General features: G+C 32.6%; 1 protein-coding gene across 1 annotated transcript in view; it reads left to right on the forward strand.

Moving 5' to 3' along the window:
• Window positions 1-25370, forward strand: part of LOC139974823 (X-ray radiation resistance-associated protein 1-like) — a 63968-nt gene that overhangs the window by 22953 nt on the left and 15645 nt on the right. The window contains exons 6-7 of the mRNA XM_071982270.1: window positions 12972-13082; window positions 24586-24764. Of these exons, the coding sequence (XP_071838371.1) occupies window positions 12972-13082; window positions 24586-24764 (290 nt within the window). The remainder of the gene's footprint in view (window positions 1-12971; window positions 13083-24585; window positions 24765-25370) is intronic.

Raw genomic sequence — 25370 nt, forward strand, 5'->3', positions numbered from 1 at the left:
GAAATATCAATGAGTTACAATCCTCAAGTAGAGTCAAGTGAGGGTAACAGCTTGAGACTTGTCACAAGCATCACTCTTCTAGTAAAGTATTTCTCGAGAAAAAAACAAATTGCTGGAATGTCGAATATTTTCCTTTAATTGTTAAAATGCAAGGTATGAACCGTGGAGAGGGGTTCTCTGAACTACAGAAATGAAATTCTTGTAGTTGTTTAGAAAGTTATCTTTTGTACATTGTGAAACATTGTCAATCAGATTTCTTTTTTAAGTCTGTAATTTTTACTCATGATTTACATTTTTGTTTGGAATCCCAGTAATTGCCATTTTGTAATTGCTAAACCAGGTGAGGTTTGGAATGTTTCTGTAATCAGGGAAACCCTTTCTTGATTGAGACTCCTCATTTCAACATTAACCAATTGATTGTCTCATTTTCAGACAGAAAGGTATAAAGGTCACAATGGTTCACTGAGCTTGAAGAATCAAAAGTTTCATTTTGCAAAGTTTGTAAATAAGCAGTCCTGTTGTCTTTCTCTTTGAAAGTCACTTTGCTTCCTTACCTGATGTAAACCAGTGCGATTTGTGTCCCTTTAGTATCGTTCTAGTAAAGGCTACTATTAAACTTTCTGAATTGTCTGTACCTGTATCTCAATACATGTGCATGTACTGTTTTAGAATAAAATGTAACATTATCATGTACCATAAACCTGTCAATACACTCTCAGAGGCATCAAAAGTAAACAGATTGATCTTGTTTCATACTTTTAATGTTTTCTTTTAAAACAAAAGAAATACTCCACCACCAGTGTGGATAAAAGGAATGTTTTAAGCATAAAAATGAGGAACTTGAGAAGTAGTTTGTCTCATTAGACTTTGCCGGTGGTCTCTCTCGTAGACCAATTTTAATGATGATTTGCCAAGGAATTATGTTCTCTGAGTTACTCTCAACTAAGACGGATTGCTACTAGAATAACAAAGTGACTGAGACAGATTGCTTTAGTCCGTTATTGAGTGGTATCTATCGATGATGAATTAGCTAGAGTCAGGCATGTAACTTACATAATGTTATGACATCGTTTTACCAATTGCTACGTAGAGATGACAATCCATGTTTTATTTATGTTGATTATTCATGGCTTGCGTCACCCGTTGGCTAACTTATGTTGTTTCGTTCTCTGTTGCTTTCTTCCCTCCTTCTTTTTTTCTTTCTTACTTTTTCACTTTATTTTTGATAGGGAACAAATTTCTTTGTGCAGTTTTTGACTTTTAATAGCTACCGCAAACTAATTACTAAAATACACCATGTATTTTCAAACTCCAGGGTTAAGTTCCTGATTAGATGATACAGAACCTCACAATGTTACCATGCTATATCAATACTGGTGTTAGTTATTGACCATGTATCCTCTTAAATCTCGAGTGTGTGTAGGAAGATTTTACCAAGAGAGATAGAAGAAGAATAAATGACAGGATTTTGATATCAACATGTCATGAGAGGGGGGAGGGGTAGGGATAGTGGTGGGGGGGTGGGAAGAGAGGGAGTAAAGATAAATCAAAAACATGACAGTATCGTACATGCTCTTATTCCAAATGTTTGTTTAAATCAGGGGAATTATATAGAATAATCAATATATGCAGAAGTGTTTTTAGTGTTTAGATTTTTCTTCTTAAAAAAACAAGGAAGAGGACTTCAATTGAACTTCAGGAAATACTAAGTGGCTTAATATCTAGAGTTTGTTGTTGTTCTGTTTGTGTGTCTGATCGATCATGTCTTCCGTGAAGATTGATGCGCATTAAGAGAGCAGATTATTAGATTTTTTAAACAGATGACAACAAATTAATGTATAGAACCCCTGACCGCTCAAAGTAAACACTGCAAAATTATACACATTCGTATACAACTGTAATGTCATTTGAAACTACAGTGTTATTCCTGGTTATTAGCGGTTATAAACCAGTTCATCTTCATACACAATTTCACCTAAAATGTCTTTTGCCAATGAACTTTCAGAATCTTCCATAAAGTTGCTTCATTCAGTGTGTGAAAGACTCAAGCAACCATTCATAATTTTCATCCTATATTTAAGGCAAACATTGTCTCAGTTAGTTACGGCATAACGCATATATACAACAACACCTAAATTCTTTCTTCGGCTGAAGCACATGTTATTTCCTGCTGTCATTTCCCGCCTAAAGAGTCACATGATTAACCACAGTATGCAAAGTAGGTTGAATGAGTTCAAAAGTTCATATTAAAACCACAGGATTTTCTTTGCAGCAATGCATGCAGACATCAAAGAAAAAGCCAACGCCCATTTAATATCCAACTTCCATATCCAATGTTACTTCCCAAAGGCATAAAGCAGGGTCATAGAAGATTGAAATCAGGGGTAACCACATCTCCCTGCTAATGTTACACCTTAGGTTTATTGCTCTTTTATATAAAAGATATCCAAGGAAAATTGCAAGTAGCTGTTAAATCAATCTTTAAAAGTGTTGTCCAAAGATTTTGTTTTAAACAAAAATGAAGCAAAGGAGCACCAAGTGGGTTAAAATATATATGTTTCCAAGAAACCGCACAGTCAGTTCATATCTTGGACAATGACCGGGAGATGTGCCTTCCCGAAGGGTCATAAAGCTTTGCTAGTTGCTTTCTTTACTTGAACAGGTTTTGTGGTCTGTTAGAAGGCTTCATATCCTGGCAGCCTGTTTAGTCTGTGGCAAGCTAAGGGGGCTAAGTTGTGGAGGCATTTGCTGTCAGTTGGTTAAACCATCTGGACAATATTTCCACCAAACTACCAGCTGTCTACTAACCCCCCTTAGAATCATTCATGTTCAAGTCATAAGTTAATCAAGGGTAGATAGGATAACATTCTCTGTGGTTTTGAGGAATAAATCGAAAAATCCCTTTGTCACATTAATTTTTGTGTGCCGGGTTTCTTGCGTTCCCTCCGATTTGTGGTATGGTTACAGTTATAATGAGGAGTTGACTGTCTTACCAGAACAAAAAAGCAACCTACATTTGGGATTTTCTCTGTGGAATCTTTTGTGAGTATGTTTTTTTATTTTTTAACCCACTGTGTGCTTCAATCCTGGTTAACCTGTGTCTGTGGACATCGTGGTTTTGGTAAACATTTATTTACAGTTTTGTTTCCTTTCTGTATAATAGTTGAGTCATTATCTCTAAATCTGGATAAACATTTTAGTAGTGACACATACAGCACCCAGCACCAGAAGTTTCAGAAGTACCACCGTGAAATGTCTTTCTTACATGCCAACATTCTTGGTTGGTTCAGTCAGGAGTTTATTATATCGGGAGCAAGACAGGTGTAAACCTCGGTGACTAGTCTCAGGCATAGCATATCTATTCCTATAAAAGACTGTATGATCTAAACTGGACATACTGTACCATTGACCAGTTATTATAACTAACTCAGATCCAATGAGAGTAAAACAGAGGCAAAGGAGGAGAGGCAGGAAGCTTGGAGATGTGACAGTCGCAGAGGAAGAGAGTGGCATGGCTAGATACAGGAGGTTGGTGTCAGCAGTAATTAGTGATATTCAAATACAATTACTGTTGATGTCAGCCCTTTGTTGCTAGGCACATTTCAACTTTCAAGAACACATGGAAATTTTGTTTATATTTTTTTTATTGGTTGAGAAAAGTTCTGTTCCATTTAAAATATCTCTTCGTACGTCTTAGAAATTTTCTAGCTTTTGCACAAACAAAAACTTAGAAGCAGAAACTAAAAAGTGATTACTACATTGTATATATATTTTTGTTTTGGTGTTTGCATCTTCATTCTGTTGATTTGACTAATACCAACATGAGAAAACCCTGATATAAACATAGAACTTCCTGTTGCGAAAGATATTCTGTTAAAAATGTTAACAGAGTCGGAATTGTATCAGTCTAGCATGGGGTCTTTTGTCTGTAAGGAAGTGGTTTTCAGCCAAGGCATGACTACTGCTTGACTTAACCATCTGTATCCCTTGCAGACACTCTTCTATTTGGGCTTGAGATAATTGTACACAAATTTTATTTTTGCTTGCAACTGGATTTTTCACGGTCAAAGATTAAACTTCTTTTTGTTTGGAGAGGATTTTTTTTTTTCTAAGTATTTCAAAAGATTTCTGGTTTTACAGGTTAGTGTGATGTTTGTTTGACACAACAACATCTTTGACTTTTCGCTTTTCTTTTCGTCTCTTTATAAATTCAATGTTTGAACATGGAGTTGTTGAAAAAGGAACATCTTTAATATTGTGGGTTTATTATAACAATAAACCCACAATATGAAAGATGTTTTAGCAACTGTTCTTTGGCACAATACCAGAATTTCATAAAAAATTCCAAATTTACTATATGGCAGAAAATAAAGTTTTTGACAAATTTATACAAACCTTACAAATAAAAACTACTGCAGAATTTATGCAAGAAATCAAAATATTCTTTTAAAATTAAAAGAGCAAAGCAAAATGAAACATTTTTTTAGGTTGATAATTTATTCAATGTTTACCAGTATGCTTACATTTAGACAAATTATCTTTCAATTCTTATAAAAACATTTATCCATAACCACTTTTGATATAGTATACATGTTTTCAAAGACAGACAACATGTTTTCTTGCACTCAGTTCAAGTCAACACACATTGTGAAAAAATATATATCGTTTTTAAGACTTTTCATGGCAGAGAATAAGTTTAATGAAACATAAATCTTTTAAATATTTAAAAAAAATTATTGCACCAAAAAAACATCACTTCAAATATGTACAGGATCGTATGTATCCACATTTAACATGCATATGTAGTAATCAGGATGGAATATCAACCATTTAGTTAGGTTTAGATTCATTTTGTTTCAAATACATTGCTTCCACTATATACTGAATGCTGCAAATCAGATTTTCTTAGTAATCTTATCTTCAGTGGGATATATTTTTAAGAAAGAAAAAAGCCAAGGACAAGAACTTTGTCACATTTCAATCCAAGTTAACATTTTTTTTGTGAAAAATGTTATCATCAAAATTTTAATCATTTGTTATGTAAAAGAAATCATAAATAAATACAGCATAGAAATAACTTCTTTTTTTATTTAAAAAAATTTATTTCGCTATTTATACACTTTCTGTAAATATACCAGTTTCCTCATAAACATTCGTCTAAAATGTAACAAAACTTTTAAAGAAGAATAAAATAAGTTTTAAAAAAGAAATTCTAACACAAGATACCAATTCCCAACGAAAAAAGTTTATAAAATCAAATATTTTTTTCGAAGAATTAAATCATTCTTGGATCAAACTTATTATAGATGTGCTTACATTCACATTGAGAGTAAGTCCATTTTAAACATGGTAAATGTTATTCTGTTAAAATCAGGTGAGGGAGATATATTTGTAAGATGAAAATGAGTTCAGGATGATACCTTCGTCCAAAGCATCATTTAATTTGAATTTATATTTCATTTTACAAATTAGGTATCATCAAACTTGCAAAAGTAGTTACTCTGAGAAATTTAGAGCATATAAATATGATTCTAAGAATCAAATTATTGTTTCAATAGTTCATCCAAAGCATCATTTAAATTGAATTTATATTTATTTTTACAAATTAGGTATTATCAAACTTGAAAGCAGTAAATTTGAGACATTTAGCTTATATAAATAAAATGCCAAGTATCAAATTGTTGTTTTCAATAGTTCATCCAAAGCATCATTTCATTTGAATATAATTTTTCTCTTTTAGAAATTAAGTATTATCAAGCTTGCAAGGCAGTAACTCTGAGAAATTGAGAGCATTTAAATATAATACTAAGAAACAAATTATCGTTTTTAATAATTCATGCAAAGCATCATTTAAATTGAATTTATATTTCTTTTTACAAATCAGGTATTATCAAACTTGCAAAAGTAGTAACTTTGAGAACTTTAACATATAAATATAATGCTAAGAATCAAATTATTGTTTTCAATAATTCATTCAAAGCATCCTTTCATTTGAATATAATTTTTCTTTTTTAGAAATTAAGTATTATCAAGCTTGCAAGGCAGTAACTCTGAGAAATTGAGAGCATTTAAATATAATACTAAGAAACAAATTATCGTTTTTAATAATTCATGCAAAGCATCATTTAAATTGAATTTATATTTCTTTTTACAAATCAGGTATTATCAAACTTGCAAAAGTAGTAACTTTGAGAACTTTAACATATAAATATAATGCTAAGAATCAAAATATTGTTTTCAATAACTCATCCAAAGCATCATATTATTTGAGTTTCTTTTTCTTTATAGAAATGAGCTATTTTCAAACTTGCATAAGTGATAACTGAGAAATTTAGTGCATCTAAATATGCTAAGAATCAAATTATTTCCTGTTAACTGTTTACTTTAATAGGAAATAATTAACCTGTAGAAAGTATATTTGTCAATGAACTTATGAACAACTTTTTCCCCATTTGCTTTCAGTATTTGTAAAACCTTTTTTGGAATAAATGTTGCTAAAGCTCTGTCTAAAAAAGCAAAGCAACAAATACATTTTAGAATTATTTTGATAAAGTAATTTTTAGAATTTCTTCATGTATGTTGCTGAAACATTTTATGAATTCTAGAATAGAATAAAATCTCATGATGTAACAATAAATAAATGAAAAACAGTTAAACAATAGTGTTTTTCCACATTTGTAAACTTTTGTTTTTTAGTAATTGTAAAAAGAAAATCCTTAGAAAACAAACCTCAGTGAACAAACCCTGAAAACTATGAGGAAAATATTAAAAAAAAATGTAAATGGAAAATGAAAATGCATATAAAAAACTTTCCAATGACTTAAACAAATTTAAAGACTTGTATATTGAACAGTAGCATTAATAAAGTATTTTCATAAATGTGTTTTTTTTCACCAAAATGAAAATGTGTAGGATGTGGTAATATATAATACAAATGAACATTAGAATAACTTTCCAAGACATGTTTGATAAAGCAAATGTGTTGTCACTGCTGATCCCATTTTATTTATGATAATGTAAATAATATGTATCCTTAAGAAATAATTTATTTATGGAAATGTCAAAATGTATTCTTATGTAAATATTCGTGAAACAAAATTTCAGAATGAAGTATAAAACAGTTTACAACTTAAGGTAAAACTAAATGAATAAAGCATAGTCTCTTCAATGCAATTCAGTACAATTCAGAAATTATCTGAAAATTATTTCTTCAAATGGCAAATACATTGTATTTAAAAAAATGATAATAATACTAATATTAAAAAATATTTACAAGAAAACTTCAGAGTGATATTTCATGATAAGATTACAAAAGAAATAGAAAATATTTGAATTCTATGGATTGCAGTGCACATAAAAAAAAAATTATTGTTATTTAAGGGAAGAATTTCATAATGTTATAATCAACTTATCTTTCAGTTCACATATTAAATATCTATCTTTTACAAGTCATTTTCCCTCTGTGAAGATAGATTTGTAATAAAACTGTTAAAAGAATTATTTACAAATTTATTTTCAAATAAAAATAAAAACGAGAAAGGCTTTTCCATTGCTTGCCATTCATATAAACATTGATGATCAACCATGATTTTTTAGTATTTTTAAATACTGAGTTTTAAATCACATTTAACATTCTACGTTCTTAAAAGATGAACTAATAGATGGTAAACAAATTACAGTACTAATAAAAGGGAAAATTGTGAATTTGTTGTGGTATTCCTTTTTTTAGTTTTAATGTTTTTTATGCAATTTCTTTTCTTTTTCAAATACATATGGGCCAAATCATAACACTAAAATGCTTACCTTAATAGCTAGCCTTATAGAGATGTTATAAGTTCTTATATGAAATATTAAGTTAGAAATAGTCTAAAGGTAATAATTTCTGTGCTTCCTTGTATAATTCTGTGTGAATATTTATTTATGCTAAGAATACATGCTCATATTGGCAAAGTTGTCATAGAGAATGCAAAAAGTATTTCGTTAAACTAAAATGCACAGAATAGTTTTGATACTTTCATTCTTTAAAAATTGTAGTTAATGTTACATTGACAATATAGCTAATTACTGACTAAAAAATATGGAGAATGTTGTAAAAGTGATTTTTTTTCTAATAGGAACATGCCCTTAAATGCAACATAGAACAGGTTTTGTTTCCTAAAGCTGTTTCTCCAAATGGAAGCAGTGTAAATGATACGTGAAAAAGTAGAAATTCGGTTGCTACAATAGTAAAAATAGCAAGTTATCGCTAATTGTCAAGTACTGTATGTCTTCATGAGAAAAAAAAATTAATAAATAAAAAGTAAAGGATGTCTGTTTATACACAATGAAACATGATTTGCTGTTATACTGAATATACAGCAATTTGTGCAAATGCATAAATAAGAATTATCTTAATAATATATAATCATCACATACAAATCATTTTAGATAGTGAAATTATTTCAGTACACGCAAATAAATGACGAGAAATCAAATAAAAAATCCCCTAGAATTTGTTTTTAAGGTAATTAGAATTCAGGAGATGGCAAGAAAAATAAACTATTCATTCGGAAACTTCGCTTCCTTGCAGAAATATGTGTTTGTTTTAGTTAATATTTCCTCTTTCTGACATTTGATATTGTTACAGTGACTAATTAAGTATTGTATGATAATTAAAAAGCACTTGCAAGATAAACAGTGTAGGAGAAATTGTAGGAGTTTGTAACAAATATCAAGGATTTCAGACAGACCTTAAAATTCCAGATACTGTAGCTCTAAAAATAAATTAGTGAAACAAAAGAATTAATAGAAGTTCTTTTCTCTTAGTTTTATGGAAAATTACTTGCTACACCATACATGTTTCCTGTTATTATTGCATCATTGTAATAAGTTTGTGCTATTTAATAAGAAATATATATATACATAGGTTTTCTGAATGATACATACATTATAGTGTTGAATAAGAGGTAAAAAAACAGATTTGGAAATACAATTTTAGAATGGATTCTTTTACTTTATTGAAATTTATTAAAAGTATTTATGATTAATTCATTTTAATAAAGTGAAATACTTATTAGGGATTATTTTCAGGGAAAAGAAATGACTAAAGTTGTCAAGTTAAATTTGATTAGTTACTGTATACAATACTTAATGTGACTGGTAGCATAAGGTAATGTCACTTTCTATGGTTTACCTTATTATGTGAATTGAAACTTGATTGAGCTAGACAACTGCATTGTTATAGGCATCAGTATCGTAAAATATTAAAACAATTATGAAACAGCAACTCCAAGGTCCTATAAAAGTTGCAAATAAGAATACCATATTGAAAGTGAATGAAATTTAAGTTTTAGTTGGAACAATCAATTCCTTGATTAGATGAAGTACAGTTATTATTATGATACAGTTTTCATATTAATTGGATGACCCAGGAATAAACAAAGATCATTGTTAAACAGAAAAACAGATCGTTCAGTAAACGATAGCAAAAATTTGAGAATATAACTTAGTTGTCTTCTAGTTTGTTCCAAGTTGAATTGATTAATTTCCACCTGCATGCTGGACTGATGAACTTTTATTCAAAGTCCAGTTTAAAATAATGTTTGACTGCAAAAAAATATGATATCTATAAAGAGAAACAGTTCCAGATTCAAATATTATAAAACTTTATGTAGTCTAAACAAGAAGATATGAGTAATTATTCACTCGAGGGGTTAATATTGCAATAGTGTCTCCGCTTTGTAATTCTCTGATCACTGGATCTTTGAAGTAAGAAGACTGCTTGATTTAAATAGTGTTTGCTCGTGAATATTCATAGATAATTTTAATCAAGTCAAATAGGTGGCTCACGATTGAACACTTCATCAAGCAGAAAAATCTCCAACCAACCTCTTGAAATCTGTATGTCATGCTTCAACACACAAGTTTCGACACAAACTGATGTACATCTGTCGTGCAATGTGTATATATATATATACACATGCAGAAATCATTCCTAAGATGTGATGAATTATATAAGTCCCTCAACAAACCCAACTGTTAGCAAAAGATGTATTTACTGAATGTTGTGTTTGTTAACAATAGCATTGTCTTATGAAAAATGTGATATATATATATATATATATACATAAATATATATATATACATATATATATATATATATATATATATATATATTATATATATATATAATATATATATATATACACACATATATATATATATATATACACACATATATATATATATATACACATATATATATGTTATGTTTACTCATACTATTCTTCGAAAACAGTACTTAAATGTATACAGGTATACATCTCATATAGTATCCGTCGCTTCTGAGCGTATTATAGTTTATTATTTATGGAACGTATTGCTCGGAATTGATTTTAAAAGCAATGTGTCGACTTTGACATTTGGATTATAAAAAAATTCTAGTATTGCCACTGGTAATTATTATTATTACCCATAAATATGTGGAACATTTATACCCGGTTGAACTATAGATTTTGAAAATTTTAAAATATGTTTTGTTTGGATATCTGAAAAAAAAATAAGAGGGAAAAAATGATGAAGAATATGGCAAGTGTGATATATTCAAGTTGATGTTAAAAGGTCACCATTTTGGATGATTTAGTACTAATGTTCTTCTTTTTTGAAACAGAAAGACCAGTAAATTTAAAATATATTTGAACAAAACCTTATGGACTGAGTTTAAAATCTTGAATCGGTAAGCACTGTCCTACTACAGACCCACCCACTAAACCTGCTTTACTGGTATGAACTATTCAACTGACTATACCATTATTTGTTGTGAACATTGTTACTAGAAACATGGACAAAAAAGTTGCAACTTTGGAAGAAGATATTCTGGCGTCGGGCAGTCTATATATCCAATATAAATTGAATAGGGGAAAGGTAATTAAACAGTATCCTGTTGCTGTGGTAAAAACCACAATTCTTTGGCAAACAAAGTAGAATTCAGGCTGGCAAAAATGGTTTGGTCTTTAACTTGAAAGAAAGAATTTTTAGCAATCTGTGTTTTTGATTACATAGCAAACCAACAACAGACTGAGAAGCTTCACTGCTTTTCTTTGCTGTCTGGATTCTGTTATCTTAAATTATTTCACGGCAATATTAGTAAATTGCTGCATTATCACCTTTTTTAACGATGTGGCATTATTTTGTATGGAAATCATATGGGTGAAATTGATTATAAAGATGCTCCCATGAGTTGGTATGTTTGGTCAGTCTTTAAGAAGTCTTTAAATATCTTTCAGCTTTCAGCAATTATGAAATTAGATCTATTAAAATCTTAATTATAAGCCGAGGTGAATACGAATAATAAGTTTAATCAACATTTATAGTGTGTCTTAGAGTGTACTGAAAAAAAAGACTAGACTACTTGTGGTTATAAATCCTCAATTAATTATGGCTCTGTGTAACTTGTTATAGTGCTTTAGATTTTCTATATTTGTTGCATTTCTTCCATTATTTTTTGAACAACAACTTTTGTAAACCCTCAGGATTATTCTTCTAATAAAAGTAAAAATATTTGCATCTTCTCCTACATTTCCAGACCCATCTTACAATACAGATTCCAAGAAAACACTTGAAAAATAAGAAATTAATGCCCTACTTTCTGTTTTCATGAGTGAAACAGCATCTTAAATTACTGCACGCCATGCCACAAAAGATAGACTCCTCATCTTTGCTGAGGTGACCTATTTTCTGTAACATTGTCAGACATAAGACATACATGAAAATACAGAAGACATTTCTGTCACAAACTCTAATACTTGTTAGGCTCATATACCTTCCTCTGTACTACAGTTCATATAATTAGTTGTATGCAATGCAGAAAAATGGGGCAGAATCCAGAGGTATAGGAGGAACAGTTATTAAAAAACAATATTTGCTCTATTTACATGATCTGACTTAACGAAGAACTGTCTTTTTATATAAATATTATGTTTAATGGTAAACATAAGTGAGACAGCCGACATAAATGCGAACTCTCTAAATTTGCCCTTAATATGCTTAACAAAGTAAGAAGAAATTGCAGAACATGAAGAAAGCCCATTATGTGTACTAGCTGGCCACGAAAGGCTCCTCCTAGTTAACTTTCAGAATTTCTTCCCCTTTCTAATCTAAGTGACTGTCCTTTTTGGTCTACAGAATATGCATGAATGTGCATATTATGGGCGTACCAAGCATTGATTCATGATTTCTCAGGCTAACAGTAGATGTAGCTTTCTGTTAAAGCTCTTCAAATTGCATTGAAACCATGTGCTACTGTCTAATTTATCATGAGACAGTGTGATTGTGTGCATCAGAGTAGGGTGTCAGTATGTATTGTATTGTTGTTATTGTCACAGTACAATACATACATGCTGTGTTGACAAGTTACATTAATTCATACTAGAATCCTAAACAGCATTATAGTACTGACCCACTACATGAGCTAAAGGTCACCACCACTGCTTTTACAGTCAAATCGTATTATCCAACCCACAAGTTATAGCCACGCTACAAGTCCCTCAAAGTTTCCAACTGTTCCAAGCAGAGGGCATGTAAATTGGATGTTTGATAGGTTGTTCAGAAGGCGGCTCTAATCAGATTGCTAAGTGAGTTTGTGAAGGTAAGGGCACACTGGGTGGCTTTTAATTTAGAAGGTCCACGTTATGCATATGAGCAGTGGTGAGTCCTGACCAGGATCTTTGGTTTCTTGCATATTTCGGTCAGCAATATAGTGATGACTTTGAATGCAGCAACCATCATAGTTTTTCCACATTTGAAGGTAAAATGTGACAACCCCCCCCCCCTTTCTCAATGTTTGGGTTGTAATTTGGCCTCTCTACATAAGTAATGGTGGCTGTGTTACAGCGGGAAGGGCCTCACAAATGTAGGGTTGCATCAGTAAGTTTGGTTTTAGCACTCTGCCGGGTTATATTAAACCTTGTTTCTCCTTTTTTCTTCCTTTACAGTGATTCTAAGACTATATTGATGCCAGGTTTTGCTCTCCTAGAGGAACTTTCTTTGGATGACAACCAGCTGTCTGATCTCACAACTTTTGCCAGCCTAGCTGGGTTGAGGAGGTAAGTCCCCGCTTACTTTAATTACAATGATCATTGGAAACAAAAGAGGGATGTCTCATTAATGTCACTACCTGTGGTTTGATTGTATCCTAGATGTGGTTTTCCATCCAGTTTTAGTAATTGCTTAGTGAGCATTAAGTTTCCCCTTTCGATAGTAACATTACCTCCACGAATCCCACCACTAACAAAGAGGAGCTTCCACTGTGGCTTTAAACAGCAAACAAAGAAAGGGCAAACAGTCCTTGGCAACAGCTCTCTCATATTCATTACTAGTCTACAAATAATGTGTCATTAATCAGAAAATAGGTGTGGTATTTCCAAGTATGATGTTCCCTTTCAACCAGTTTCTTTGTGCTATAAAGGTAGCAGTGATATTAACCGCATGTACAGTATACAAGAAATGCAGTTAAAATTCACTTAAAAAGCAGTCAGAATACAACTTAGGTGAAAAGTTTAAAATAATCCGCAATGATAATAAAGAGTGATTGAAATGAGTGTACAGTAGTGTGAGTCAGGGGAAAGTATGCCATTGTCATTTGCCGTAACACATCTTTATGATAATCACATTATGCTGGTCTAAAGTATTGGAGAAAGAGAGAAAAACCCACTCTTTCTTGTTAACCTACTTGTGTTAGGGACATGCCTGTCAATAACAATTACAACCAAAGCTATATATATATATATATATATATATATATATAGATATAAATATATATATATTGTTTAAAAAATATTAAAGAAATGGTTGGGAGTGCTGGATTTTGCCCGGTTTAAAAGATTATTCTAAGCCTACTTATTCATAATGGCATAATTCTCCTGAGCTTTTAGAATGGAGCAATGTTCATTCTACTTTAACTTATTAACCACCAGATTGTCAGTTCGTAGTAAAATATTGCAGGGCTTTGTCCGAGCAATGCAGTTTCACATACATACCGTACTTAACACAAAATGTCACTGCAAGGTGTGGGTGTATGCAGGATGTGAAATATATGCATGAAAGGCTAGTTTTACTTTAGCTGTGTTGTTTATCAAAGCTGATCCGCTAATTGTTTTTCCACAACTCATAGAATTTCTTGGAAACATTTGTTACTATAATATCTCCTTCCTTGAGAAATGTAGCTTGAGGAAGTCCTATTAGGGATATCAGTTTAGATCTATAAATCTATAAAAGCAAAGTTTAGTTATCTGTTGCTAAAATTCCAAAGATAATAATAACAAACATGTGGTTGATATTGTTTACTCATTATTAAATTTACTTAAGATATAGATCAAAGTTCACAGGTGATTTCTTACAACATTTGACCAAATGAAACTGAAGGGGCCAGTTCAGTAAACTTACAAAATGATTGTAATAAACGTTACCACATCCATGTGTTCATACTAACTTATATACTTGAAAATCTGTTTACCAAGCGTATAAATAAGGTTTATTCATTATGTCTTACAGACATATGTTAATGAACTTATATGGGCGGTTTTATATCCCCTTGTTGACTTGTTTATCTGCATTATCAAAGTATGGACACTGCAAACTAATAGACACCTGGTTTATAACTTTTATGATGTGAGAAATATTTCAAACATATTGACTAAAAGTGCTTACTCTGATAATATTAAACCAGAAGTCCATGTTTGAACAAGACAACCAAACAAAATCTGGTGTATTTAACCCCTGCGTTACCTCCTTTCAAATTGGCAGTAGATTTTGTTGAAACCTGTGAGAAGGAAAGATGCCCAACATTTCAAATAAACATTCGCTATTAAAACATTACCTCGTAGTCACAAGTGCAAAATTAGTTTGCAAAGGTTATAAGCTTTAACAGCTCTTTGGATCCAACACAGCTTTTATAGAACATAATCCATGTATATTAAAATTAACATTAATTAATTAACATTAATTAATTAAAATTCTACCAGTATTATTCTGCCAACATGTATAAACTGAAAAATTTGTTTTCTTGGGTTTTTAGTGGAAAATTGACAAATTTTAGCTCAATGATGGTTTACTTTACAAACATCTTTGACTTGGTTTTTGTGTATTTTAAAATGGCATTTTCAAGCACTACTGTACCGAATGTATTGAAGGAACTAGTTCTGATACGTAATTCTTAACAGTACAACTTCTTAAGTATTTTTATCTCTGAGTCGATTACTCTCTCTGTGTTTGCTTCAGATATTATGTCCCAGTGTGACTTGATCATTGAATTAAAATCCTCTACGTTATGAAACTTACAAAATGGTCAATATTTTACACAAATTTACAGTTATCACAGAACTGCTTTAATTTCAAAATATCATGATAAACAACACTATTACAGTGCAAACATGCTAAGTACTGTCCTGCAAGATTCAAATACTAAATTAATTGCTTGGTATTTTCCCTACTCTGTAATTCCATTCTGCAAATAGAGCTAACAGGAATGCTTCTTTCCTGTATTTTCTTTTCATTTCATATTGTTCTGCCAAAATAAATAAAACATTGCAAGAAAAACTGTTGTTAGTCTGCAAAGGTTTGACAATTGTATTGCCATTTATAAGAGTTCTCTGCCCAATATTGAAATTTTTGTTTCCAATGCTTTTGGTGACCGCACAGTGTCTTGAAACGATCAAGTTTAAAGGAATATTTACAGAGGCAGAAGTTGAATACTTTTCAGACCAAAAAACAAAACATATAATGCTTGTTCACCCAGATGTATGATTTTTTTCAGGTTGAAATGTTATGGATTTTCCTTGTAGAATTAAAGTGATCAGAGAACAGAAATAAAGTACCAAACATGGAAAATTCAGAAGTTATTTTTATTATTATTATTATTTTTTCAACCACTGTTTACCCAAGTCAACTTTCGTTAAATGTAATTACTAAATAATTTAGTTGATTATATTTTGAAAATATATCGGTAGACTCGGCTGAACGTTTGGTTAAACAAACATAAAAGGTAGAGACTTAAAGAGTATAAACTCTTGTCAAAGAAATACACATAAATAAATATGTACATGAATAAATAATGAATAAATGAATGAGTGAATGCATGAATAAATAAGTGAATGAATGAATAAATGATTACTATTAAGAACAGATCTTAAATAAAGAAAAATATAGTCTTTTCTAAACTTGTAGAGAATACTTCCTATATCATTATTGAATCTTTGATGTCATTCCTTGATTAAGATTTTTTTTTTTAAAACTCTGTAGATATGTAGCTAGTCATAGTTTAACTTGATCGACTCAAAACTTAAAATTCATTCCAACATGTGGAAAAAATTAATACTAATTTGGATTTGATGAATTCTTGTATTTCTTGGCTGGTCAATTTTTTTGTTATACTTTTGAAAATATTGTAGTCTGCAATTTGTGGTTTGGTTTGGCAGTGTTGACAGGAAACAAGTCTCCTAAATTTAGAAAGGAAAATACTAATTTTAGAAGGGAAAAAAAAATTGAAATGAATTACCTAAGGGAAATGACCATATGTGAGTGTCATATTTCTACAGCTTTTGAGATATAACCAAAATAAATCCAGAAAAAATGAAGAAATAAAATGTATGGTCAATTAAATTAAATATGAAATGTTCATACGCAGTGAGATACATACACAGAGATATCCGTGTTGATGTTGTATTACTTAGGCAAATATTACCTGTATATTAAACCATATAGATTACCGTTTGGTAATTTATATAGTATATTTTTGCAAACAGCTGTTTTGGCAGTAATTTTTACCAAATGTCTCAAATATTACTCAAAGTAAAACTTAAAATTGATCAAACTTAAAAGTGTTTGTTTCCTCAATTTATAATAATAATAATAATAATACTCATAATACAGTGAATTTGTATAGGGAAAAATCAGAAACAAGAAGTTAGCTGCTTAGGCAGGTGCTTTAACCAAACAATTCAATCGCACTCAAAAGAACGAGTCTCAATTCTGAAGAAACAAACTAATTGGCTTCGACACTCCCATATTTAATGGCTGGTACTATCGTAACTGCACAGAGACAATCAGATTGGAAAGTTAAAGAAAAATTGTTCACTGTTAATTTATGAGTTGTCTTGGAAACTAGTCAAGGTTGCGGAAATCAACTCATCAGCCAGGTTTTAATTGTTAAACTAAGCCATCAACTGTTTGATATTTCTGCTGAAGAAAAGATCATTTCAGCAAGTTAAGAGGCTCCGGTTAATTAATAAACATGTTACGTTTTGCCGTTTCCAAACTGTTCATCTACTCAAATAGCAATTCACACTTTTAATAGCCTAGTTCTCCTTAAGCGGTTTTGTAGAACTTTATGACAAAAATGTAAGAAAATTTTCACTTTATTGGAGACCCATTGAAGTTTATTTCTGAGAAGATCAAAGCATTGATTATTCACAGTATATATACATTTTGTATAGATTCCTGAATCACTTGAAGCGTCAAACTTGAAAACCACCTTCATAAATTCAAGTAGTAAATCTTCCTGTCCGGTTTATTCTGGTTAGTTTCTTTTTTTCAAGGAAATGACCACAATGTTCCTTGCGAGTTCAGTGACCAGTATAACATAGTCACCTTTGTCTTCTCCAGATGGAATAAATATATGTACCCCTTGTGGTTTGGTCTGAAAGAAGCCCTTTGTCGATATCTCTTCAAATCTTGATATTATTCCTAGCCCGCCAAATACTCATACATGTATATAAAATGAAAGTTATCTCAGTAAGATATATGAGCTATACAAGTTGTATAAATCCACTGCTGGTGAAATTCTAGGAAATTCTACGTCTGTATCTCCAAACAAAGAGAATTGAGCTGTTGGTTTTGTTACCTCATTCAATATAACATGTACATATGTGGTCAGTTTCGAATACCTCTGTCTCCACAAAGACATCCTGTCACCTCTTTGTACTTTATTGTCTTTTAGTTAAGAGGAAAGGAATTTCTTTGTCAGTCATAGTTTGGATAAGATTAAGTATTAGGTGTAGGTGTAGGTTTGTTTTGGAAATGGATTATACTCAGTATAAACCCTTTGTACAGTGCATGATTGGTTTAATGGTATCAGTGAATACAACTGTTCACTGTTACCAAGCATGTTGGACAGGAGTCTGGTTGGATTGTCATAGGAAGGAAAATGGAGTAACTAGGGAACATGAATACAAACTGTTCTCTAATTTATAAATATATACATGTATACATACTTCACCCATACATACATACTTCACCCATACATACATACATTCATACACACATACAAACACGCACAAATACATACAGACAGACATATACATACATGCACGCATACAAACATACATACATAGATATATGTATATTTAATTTTGTTAGGATTTTTCAGTTTGGGATGGTAAAAACAGTTGATAATCATGGTTTGACCGTTCTGTTATCAACAGCGTAATTTAGAACATAATATTTATTTATCCTTGATATTGGAGAATCTGACTAAAATTTAATTACTCATTTAAGAGAAAGAAAATATCCCAAGTTGTATTACAGTAACAATAACTAATGTGCCTATAGGTAGCTATTTTGATCTTTCTAGGATGTGTGGAATATATAATTAATTTTGATGTAAATTTTTAATTTTTGTTATTAAACAACGTAAAAACAGAATTGTTTGCATTAGGGTAATGTTGAAATGTATCTGTCCATCTGTAAAAAAAAATAATATAATAAATTGAACTAAATATATTAGAAAGTGATCAAAATACAACCTAACTTTTAGGCAAAGTGTAATAAGCAAGAAGACTTATCAAGAACTTACTGTAGTGTCTCCTTTCTTTACATCTAGCATTTGACTAATTTAGAAAATAGAAGCACAATCAGTTAATAAACTAATAATATTCACGTTTTGAATTAAGCTCTTGTGTGTACCATGTTAACAAAATATTTTAACCAAATATCATCTGTTGATTCTACTTCGATTTCTTGGATGACAAAACTAAAAATCTCAGAGATTGTGTTACAAGTGCAATCAAGTTTAGAAACTTAAAAAATGATGTGTATTCAAATATGTATGAAACACAAAGCTTGCAGGAGAATCTAACATACAAACATACATACATACATACACACATATAAACATACAAAACTTGGCGTATAAATCGTCACTGCTAGGCCTTGAAACACACAGGCTTTTTTAGTACTGGTTAAAAGACAGTAGATCGTGCAGACAAAATGGCTTCATCTGTATTGCTGGTATTCAGTCAACAATCCTAGAACAAAGAATCAACATGATTTCTGTAGCTAAGATGAGACCTATATTATTACTGCTTATTATCAAGAAAATGTTATTTAGCTGCTCTCGTAATGCTGTTACTGTACATATGAAGTTACAACTGATGCTTGTTGTAATTTAAGATAGTACTATTGAGAACTTGATTTAAGCCAGTAGACCTTCTTAAGTGCTTGCATGTAGTTCGCAAGTGACTGAAATATATAAAACATCCATATTCAATTATTCATGTGTCTTTTAAGATTATTGAGGGATCATATAAAAATTATTTTTATGTGATTATTAAAAGACATTGTCATAATATTACATTATATTCATAAAGTTACAACCTTATCTCAAACAAAGCTTTAAGATCTTGAGTTTATATATATATGCCATATGCCATACTGTATATGCATAGTACTTGTAAAGCATGTTAATATCTGCATACGTAGTAATTATAAAACCATTTCAGACGTTTGCAGTACAATGAAAGTTGACTTCTGTCCGTAGGTAAGGCAAATGTCCGATAGGTTTTGATGATGGTTTAGGTCGCATGTGTAATTGTACTTTTAAAGTTTGCTTTATTACAAAGTGTTGGAAGACACACACATTGATTGATGAATCGTTAAAGGTGGCACCTTTGGCATGCAAACCACGACATTCCACCCTTATACCCCTCACCTATTCCTTTGTTAACCTCCCTAATGTCTCTTTGTTACCAATGGGCAATAGTTTCCAAATTTTTGCTGCCCTAAGTTGCTGAACCCTATTCTTTAAATTCCTTTCTTTTCTTTTCTTTTTTTTCCTAAAGAGAATAATTATAACTCTTACTTTATTCTTTGGTATTTCAAATATGGCTGATGGTGACGTTTGATGACATCAGATACTGGGTTACCTGTTTCTAGAGTACCACCTGCCTAACCTTGGCTTGAAGGAACAAAGACAGGCAGATTTTTGAAAGTGTATCTCTAAAACCACAGAAACTTAACAATGATTATATCTGTCAAAAAGTATATAAAATAAATACAAATTTAACACATGTGTCTGTTTGTATGTACAAACAGACTTTATTACACTAAATTGTGGTACATGCTTTTAATATTCATTTCTTTCAAATGGCTGGTATTTGTTTGGTAAATCTAAGGAACACACCTAGCAAATTCCCGCCAAATTCTAGGGCAACAAAGACATGACTGAAATGAAGATTGCATGTCTTCAAGATTGGTCAAGTGAAAATAATAATAATAATAATAATTTACTACTAGACAGTGTATTGCATCAGGGCTGTTGAGATATTATCCAGTTGTTCAATCACTGGAAGCAACAACCCACCCTTTGAACAAACTTCCTAAAAACCACAAGCATGTCACTGCTGTGACTCACCCCCTCACCTATGCTGAACTTAGTAGATCTGTGGAGTAGTCAAATATCCACTAGGGTAACATTTGCCTTTCTCCCTCAAGACTAGTAATGATGTCACCTCTCAAGAATTGTTTGACAGGGTGTTTAAGAACCGAATCATTTTTACCTGGCTCACTACTCTGTCTTCCCAAACATTCTTTTGAGGATGTGGAAAAAATAAAAACCAAATAACAGTTAATTGTAAATTAAAGTCAACAAGCTGTTTTCTAAACACTTCATGATGATGAGTTTAGAGTTTGAGTGGGTGAGTTGATTGTGGTGAGGAGATTCAAGAGTCTGGTTTAGTCTGTGAGTAGCCTCAGAGGGGGAACAAATCTGTCGGTTGTAATGATGTCATGAAGCAAGGGTAACATGGTTCTCTTTGACCCTATTAGGTCATATGGGAGTCATTGGCTAGTATAGGGTTTAATTCTCAAAGGGTTGTCTAGCTATCAGGTTCATTGGATTCAGCTCATCCTAATCATATCTGTGGCTTTTGTAGTTCTGTATATATAGTCTTCCATATACCCTCCCTCATCCTTTATTCTTTCTCTCCCCCCCCCCCCCAAAAAAAAACAAAAGTGGTCAAAGACTGGGAGTAGACATTTACATAGTTTGTGTTATCCAAGGAAATGTAAATAGGGAAGGGGTGGCGGGGGGAGGGATAGTTGTGATAACCACAAATGAAGGGTTTCATTCCCTTGCCCTCCTGCTAAGCATAATGTAGCATTCACATACAGTATGTACACACTGCATAAGTTTGAGCTTGTCTGATGAGGGAGGATCAATGATATAACGTGTAATGCTGAGGGGGACATTATAGGCTAACTCTCCTACATACATACATACATACATACATACATACATACATACATACATACATACATACATACATACATACATACATACATACATACATACATACATACATACATACATACATACATACATACATATGTAAGTACACACATGCATACAATACATAAATTATGACACTTGATGCATTTTACATTGTACCATTCTTTTCCCTCTCTCCTTCCTCCCACCCACCCCCCCCCCTCATTTTATTCAAACTGGTTTTGTAAAGACTTCATAGCAAGCTTATTGGCCCTCTTCCCTTTAAGACTGTAAGGCACCTGTAATGCCAATGAGCCAATGGGAAACTCATTCTACAAAAATCTGTCCAAAAGTTGGTATAAGCAGTTTACACTCCCGCACTAGACTCTGAAATATCAAAGTTTGACATTAAATAGTTTTTTCACATGATTTAAATGTACACCAACAACACCATACTTGTTGGCATGATGTTCAGTAGAGGTGGATTGTAAGAAGTGGCTGTGTTTTTGAAAAAGGACTTTGGGAGTCTGAGAATAGGGCCTGAGGTACACTGACACCAGTTCCATGTGCAAAGATGGACAATTTATTATCATAATAAATTCTTCACATCCTTCTGTGAATAAGTACACCATTACTCATACGCTAAAATACTTTCACCTCAGATGGATGACTACAGTACATGGACAGCCATTTGGGTCACAGCAGAGAGCATGCCACGATATTAAAGCAGCTGTTTCAGCTATCCTTTGCCATTTTTAACTGCTTGAACTCTGACTTGCTGCTGTAGGCAAGCTAATTAACTGCATTTGTTGTAAGAAGTTTTTGCTCAAAGCAAAATTTTGCTTGGAGTCAACTGATAGAGTTTCTGGAGCAATTCTGATGGATAAATATGTCATTGCTGTATTAAAGGCACAGACAATGGATTAGAAATGAAAGTGAAAGGATTCCAGTCTCCTTGGGTTGCGATAGCTCTGGTTTAGAAAATAAATATTTCAAATGAAGAGAAGAGCACTTTCTGTCTGGTGTTCCTGGGTGTCCATTCTTGTAGTAGCTTCATGCTGTTTTAGGTACAGTATATGCTGCACTCATGAGGCATCACATGCATATATTTGATGGTTGGGGGGGGGGGGGCTATTTAGTAATTTACAATGTGAAAAAAGAAACAGTTGAATGCCCATATTTTTCTGCTGTACATTCTGCTGTGTTGTGGAGGTCAGGCCAATGACCCAGAAGTTCCAAACATTCATGTCCCCTAAAGCAACCCCAAGTTGACCTTTCACTTCTAACTCCTTTCAGCAGCAACCATCAAATTTATGTCTGCATTGTTGGTCTCTACATCTCAGTTTCAAGACTTATTTATTAAAGCACAGGTAGATTTAACCCTCATGATCGAAGGCAACAATCGTAACAAGCACGATTCTGGTACTGACGATTCTGTCGGTTCACCACTTCATTCACAGAGTCAACTTTTTTGTCCAGTCTAAAACTTAGGCCACTTCTCTACCAGACTGTGGCTAACTGTTCCATGTTTAATTGTGATAAGTTCTTGTAAGTCAAAGGTTAACTTGAGAAATATGTATTAGAGAAAAAGTAGGGGGTTGTTGTAACCACATTTTGTAGAGAGGTTATTTTATAGTTTAACGGTGGGCCTTGAGTGTTTCCTTCCCTTGTATGGTAGCACCTGGACACCCACCCACAAGTGCATTGGCAACATGAACTTTGTTATACTAACATGACACTGTGTTGAGCACGAGCTACGTAGTATCAAACAGACTGAGCACTGCAAGTGTGATGATCCATGGATGTAATTTTTGAACAATGTAAAAGTGAACGTCTCGTATTTCTAAATTGACTAATTCTTCTATTGTAAGGTTGGTTGTGCACTCATAATTGGACAGAAAACTAGATCATTGCCTGTGATAGCCCCAGGTTAAATACAGTTACAAACATCTGGCTGTTTTATCAAAAAGGTTGGGGGAGGGGAGGGGTTGTTGGGAGAGAAGCAGAGTATAGTAGTTTGATTACCATAGCTGACATAATCCTTTAGTCTACAAATGTTTTCAAGTTTGCTTCCAGGATCCTTCAACTAACTTGCCACCTTATACCTTACCCAACTTTTATGCACAAATTATTATCTTGTGAGTAGATTTTTCAGTACGCTTGGGAAAGGGGAACAGAGGGGGGTGGGGGGGGGTGGTTTGTTGTAGTGGTAATTACTACCATTGCCTCATAATACATTGTTTAAATGTTTGTCCAAAAACCAGAGCATGGCATTTCAGTTTGTGTTCCTCCACAATCATACTGGATAATGTTTCAAATGATAAAACATGTGCTATTTGGTTTACAATTTAATGGTCAATTTGACTAAGAATATTGTGGTTGTCAGACTGCATTACGATCATGTTACAGACGCTTGCGTACTTTTAAACCTGCATCAACCTTAGATACTGCGACTCCATTCTCAGTATTTCAGTACTGTGGCTGCAAAGCATTGCCGGAGTTTCAGTTATGAGTCACAGCTTTTTTCGCATGCGATGATGATGATGATGCTCGTTCGAAACATTGGTGACAAAGCCAGAGCAAATTTCACTTTAATTGAACTGCCTCTGGTTTTATGTTGAAGCTTGAGCTGAAATGTTGTGCTTGTTCTCGTGTTTAAGGTGGCTGTCAAAAATTGTGGGATGGAAGAACAGAACGCAGCTTTTGTCAGTACTCAGTTATTTGTTACTTGTAGTTTAAAGTGATCAGTAATTCCAGTTAAAAAATGTAGCAAAAGGATATATTTGGATGGTGTATATAAAACATGAATTGGCTTAGGGCCTAGCTGCCATCTGCTCAGGGTGGGGGAGGGGTACAGACTACAGCTGTTACAATGAACAGAGTTCAGATGGTGTACAGTACATCAAGCAGCCGTTGGATTCATATTTAAATTTATCGTATAATTTGAAGCCATCTGTTGAATTGACATAGTTTTAGATCAGATTTGAGACTAATTGTGAAAGTTTGGTAGAAAGATCTATCATCAGAGGGCCTAAAATTATCTTCTCTTTCTCCTATTCTCTTGTTAGACTGAAATGCCTGAATCTTGAGAAGAATCTCATCCAAGCTGTGCCTCATTTGAAGGCAGTCAGTGGTAGACATGTTGCCATAGAGAGTGAGAGTAACTCCGCTAACTCCACGCCACGGAAACGACGATCTAAATCAGGGAGAAGTAGGTCACAGACGCCCGACAGTGCCTCTAGTAAAAGTAAGAAATAATTGCCACCTTTCCGTTAGACTGTTATTCACATGTAATGTGTAGAAGATGTAGGCAAGTCTAAATTGGATTCTTTGCGTGGCCCCCAAAATGAACACCAAATCCTTTCCTGTTGGGTTCCACCCGGTCCAAATTACATGTTTGTAACCCAAAGAAGGATTATATATTTTTGAAGAAGCCTTTGGTTTCAATTTTCTGTATCCCAATTTCTGGAACCAAATAATTTGTCACACATAGCACAGAATTTTACTACAGAACTACTTAAGGCCTGTAATAGTGTGGGGAAAAAAAGAACAAAAAAGTACCTTTCATAGTGGAGGGAGGGGGGGGGGTGGTCCATTGGCTTAATTTACAGTTGCTCTAAGCCAGCTTGCTATAGTGAGTACATCATTGTTCAAAGTGGAGGAGGTGGGTGATGGGAAAAGGCAGAAATGGATTATAGTCAATTTTGTTAATCACTTAAAACGATCCTTTCAGTGTTATATCAAGGTGCAATAAAAGGTGCAAAAGTAGAAAGGTTGTCCATAATTTGCCTCTGTAATGTCAGTAAGATTTTAAAGACTAAGAGGACATCTCAAACTTCCCCATCGCCCTCCA

Source organism: Apostichopus japonicus, chromosome 10 (genome assembly GCF_037975245.1).
Source record: "Apostichopus japonicus isolate 1M-3 chromosome 10, ASM3797524v1, whole genome shotgun sequence".
NCBI classification, from domain to species: domain Eukaryota; kingdom Metazoa; phylum Echinodermata; class Holothuroidea; order Aspidochirotida; family Stichopodidae; genus Apostichopus; species Apostichopus japonicus.